This window comes from Eptatretus burgeri, chromosome 7, assembly GCF_056783735.1.
Source record: "Eptatretus burgeri isolate ZD-2024b chromosome 7, Ebu_testis_v1, whole genome shotgun sequence".
Taxonomy (NCBI): Eukaryota; Metazoa; Chordata; class Myxini; order Myxiniformes; family Myxinidae; genus Eptatretus; species Eptatretus burgeri.
The window spans coordinates 71,298,757-71,301,910 of NC_140967.1; the positions used below are offsets into that span (position 1 = coordinate 71,298,757).

General features: G+C 40.7%; 1 protein-coding gene across 1 annotated transcript; it reads left to right on the forward strand.

Annotated features, from left to right (window-relative positions):
• Positions 1-1,522: 1,522 nt before the first annotated feature.
• On the forward strand, positions 1,523-2,588 carry LOC147023507 (uncharacterized). The gene is made up of 2 exons (XM_085890342.1): positions 1,523-2,118; positions 2,168-2,588. Exons 1-2 carry the CDS (start codon positions 1,538-1,540, stop codon positions 2,586-2,588), a joined length of 1,002 nt encoding a protein of 333 aa, XP_085746468.1. The 5' UTR covers positions 1,523-1,537.
• The last annotated feature ends 566 nt before the right edge of the window (positions 2,589-3,154 follow it).

Genomic DNA, 3,154 nt, shown 5'->3' on the forward strand with positions numbered 1-3,154 from the left:
AGTATATCATGCAGTTGAAATAAAAGAATGACATTTAAAAAATTCCAGAAGTTTAGCAATGTTAATGGTGTCTCATACACCACCTTATTTAACATGTCCAAGTACTGCTAAACGGAAGGGCTTTGAAAGTGTCCAAAAAAAGCAATTTTTGTTCTCCAGTGTTCAAGTATATCATTCAATTTATAGTGTAGGCTCTGGGGGGGAGTTCGTGGCCATCACAAAAGTACAAACTCACCCATGATTTTATTGTTGTACATACCAAGACCTTTCAAAAAAAATTGGGTGACAAGCCCAAATCTGTACAGATTTTGCTACAGAGGGCCCTTTTCAAAATGGCCGCCATAAGTATTACTTTTGACCATATCTTGGTCTGTGAGACTCATAGAGACATGATATTGGTGTCTAAACCTATGTTTTCAGAGTCAAGGAACTCAATAAGACCAATAACAATTACATTGGCTCCTTCGTTTGCGGCAGCCATCTTGAATTTCAAAATGGCCACCATTCACAATCGCAGTTGTCCATATATCAGTCATCAAAACACATAGATGCTTGATGTTGGTGGCTATACTCATGCATTTAAGCCCAAGGAATCCAATTATAAGAGTATATTAATACAGTGGTATAATAATACAGTGGTTCACTGAGACCAGCAAAAATCTTCTTAAGTATATTCAGGTAACCTATAACTCCAACATGACACCCATAACTATTATCACCAAAATCATGGGTGACTTTGTACTTTTGCGATGGCCACGAACTCCCCCTAGAGCCAGGAGTATATGGTGTCCATCACAAAATTGAAGATTTGCTGCTTTCTGTAATCATTACGTTTAAAGATCTTCATTTAACAAATCAACTCACTGCAAACCACTTCTCTTTTATGTCAGATAAATTTTGAAGACAAGCACTAATACAAGACCTAATACAAGCCCTAATCCACAATCAGCAATGGAATTTGTACAGCTTTCGGGGACAGGAGTTGGTGATTTTGACCGGACAAAGTGTGTAATTTGTCAAGAGCCAACGCAGGGAAAACTGATCAGCACACCCAACGGGTGTAAACGAATACGGGAAGCTCGTGACATACGAAACGACTCTGTAACAAAATGCATAACGTTGATGCCAGCCGAGAGTGACTTCTTCTATTATCACGTTTCCAACCAGTGCTACAAGAAGTACACTCATGCGAATCTGCTCAGATGCATCCAGGAAGGAGGGAAATCACAGAAAGCTATCGCTATCCTCAGAAGAATCTAGCACTCCACATGGGGTTGCGACTCGTGCTCACTCCGCTGTACGTTCACCTCCAAATCCTGCAGATGCATATAGTGTCAACTATTCGATGAACTGCATCATTTGTAACAAGAAGTCACACAAACGGGACTTCACGAAATATCGTATATCTGAGTCGAACCGTGCTACTTCACTTTTACAAGCAGCAAGCTTCTTCCAGGATGACATTTTCAGTCGAATGTGTGACCTCCAGGATGAGCATGCAGTTTTTGGAGCTGACTTGTATTATCACAAATAGTGGATGACATCATACATCCAAAAGTTTGAGAATGCTCAACGTTCAACTGGCGATACACCAGAGCTGAACCCCAAGCAGCGTGCATGGAGTGATATCGTTTCTGAGTTAGAAGAGGGACTGAAAAGTGGCAATGGCTATGAACTAAGTATAATCAGAGAACGATTGAATAGACTTGTGGAGGACGAGCATCAATTTCGCAATGGAGATGTGAAGATATATTTTTTTAGACACTTTGGTAGTGGCATTGATTTTACATATCCTGACCAGTTGCGAAAGTCTTTGATGGTTTATAGTGTGCCATGTAATAGAGCAGATGTTTTGGCAGAGCATATTCACTCCATTGATCCTGTACAGGTTTGCGCCAGTGTGCTACGTCAAAGTCTTGATAGTCATGATTTTAACCTAGATGATAGATTCTGTGATGCTCAAGATCTAAAACATGCATGCTCCAGTATGAAAATGCCAGAACAGATACTTAGGTTTTTAGGATATTTATACAATTTTAACCCCGAGACATACCCCAAGGCAGCTGAAGCTGTAATGACGGAAACAGATCCTACAGCAGAAGATGTAGATGATGAAGAGTTAGATGACGATGCATGTGAAACAGAATAGTGAGGGTCGGAATAACAGTGATTCCAAACAGACTGCTGATGGTTCCCTCTCTGCTCAACGTTGCAGGAAGATCCAAGCTCTGTTTCAGACTATGTATTATGTACATCACTGTGGCAGAAGGAGAACGCCAATGCATGTAATGAATGCTGAATCCGCTCACAGTCTCGGACATGGAGGGAAAATCATCACCAATATCTTGAATCGTCAAGGGCTTGCGCTAAGCTACAGAGAACTGCGACGATATCAATATGACATTGCAACCTACACTGCACAGCAGAATAGGCAGGATGTTGCATTACCAGCTCATTTTGATCCTGGAGAATTCACATCAGCAGCCGTTGACAACTGGGATCATGAAGGTGCGAATGTGTCTGAGCATGCCACAGTCTGCGTTCTTTTCCAGGACAAACCTCGTTCCCAGAGATTTAAGGTTACATGATAACTCAACCAAATGAACCACTGTATTATTTATACTCTTATCATTTGATTCCTTGGGCTTAAATGCATGAGTATAACCACCAACATCAAGCGTCTATGTGTTTTGATGACTGATATATGGACAACTGCAATTTTGAATGGTGGCCATTTTGAAATTCAAGATGGCTGCCACAAACGAAGGAGCCAATGTAATTGTTATTGGTCTTATTGAGTTCCTTGACTGAAAACAGAGGTTTTGGCACCAATATCATGTCTCTATGAGTCTCACAGACCAAGATATGGTCAAAAGTAATACTTATGGCGGCCATTTTGAAAAGCGCCCTATGAAGCAAAATCTGTACAGATTTGGGCTTGTCACCCAATTTCTTTTGAAAGGTCTTGGTATGTACAACAATAAAATCATGGGTGAGTTTGTACTTTTGCGATGGCCACGAACTCCCCCCTAGAGCCAGGAGTATTAAATAAAATAACGATTTTAAAGGTCGTAGAAAGAAAAAATCCCAACGTTTACCGTTGTACGTGGCAGTATCTTATACACGACCTTAATTAACATGTTACCATGGTGCA

Bases quoted from the DNA above. Each gene is read 5' to 3' on its own strand.
- LOC147023507 (XM_085890342.1), top strand. From the start codon at position 1,538: ATGACATCATACATCCAAAAGTTTGAGAATGCTCAACGTTCAACTGGC. The intron at 2,119-2,167 runs GTTAGATGACGA...TCGGAATAACAG, and splicing joins GAAGATGTAGATGATGAAGA to TGATTCCAAACAGACTGCTG.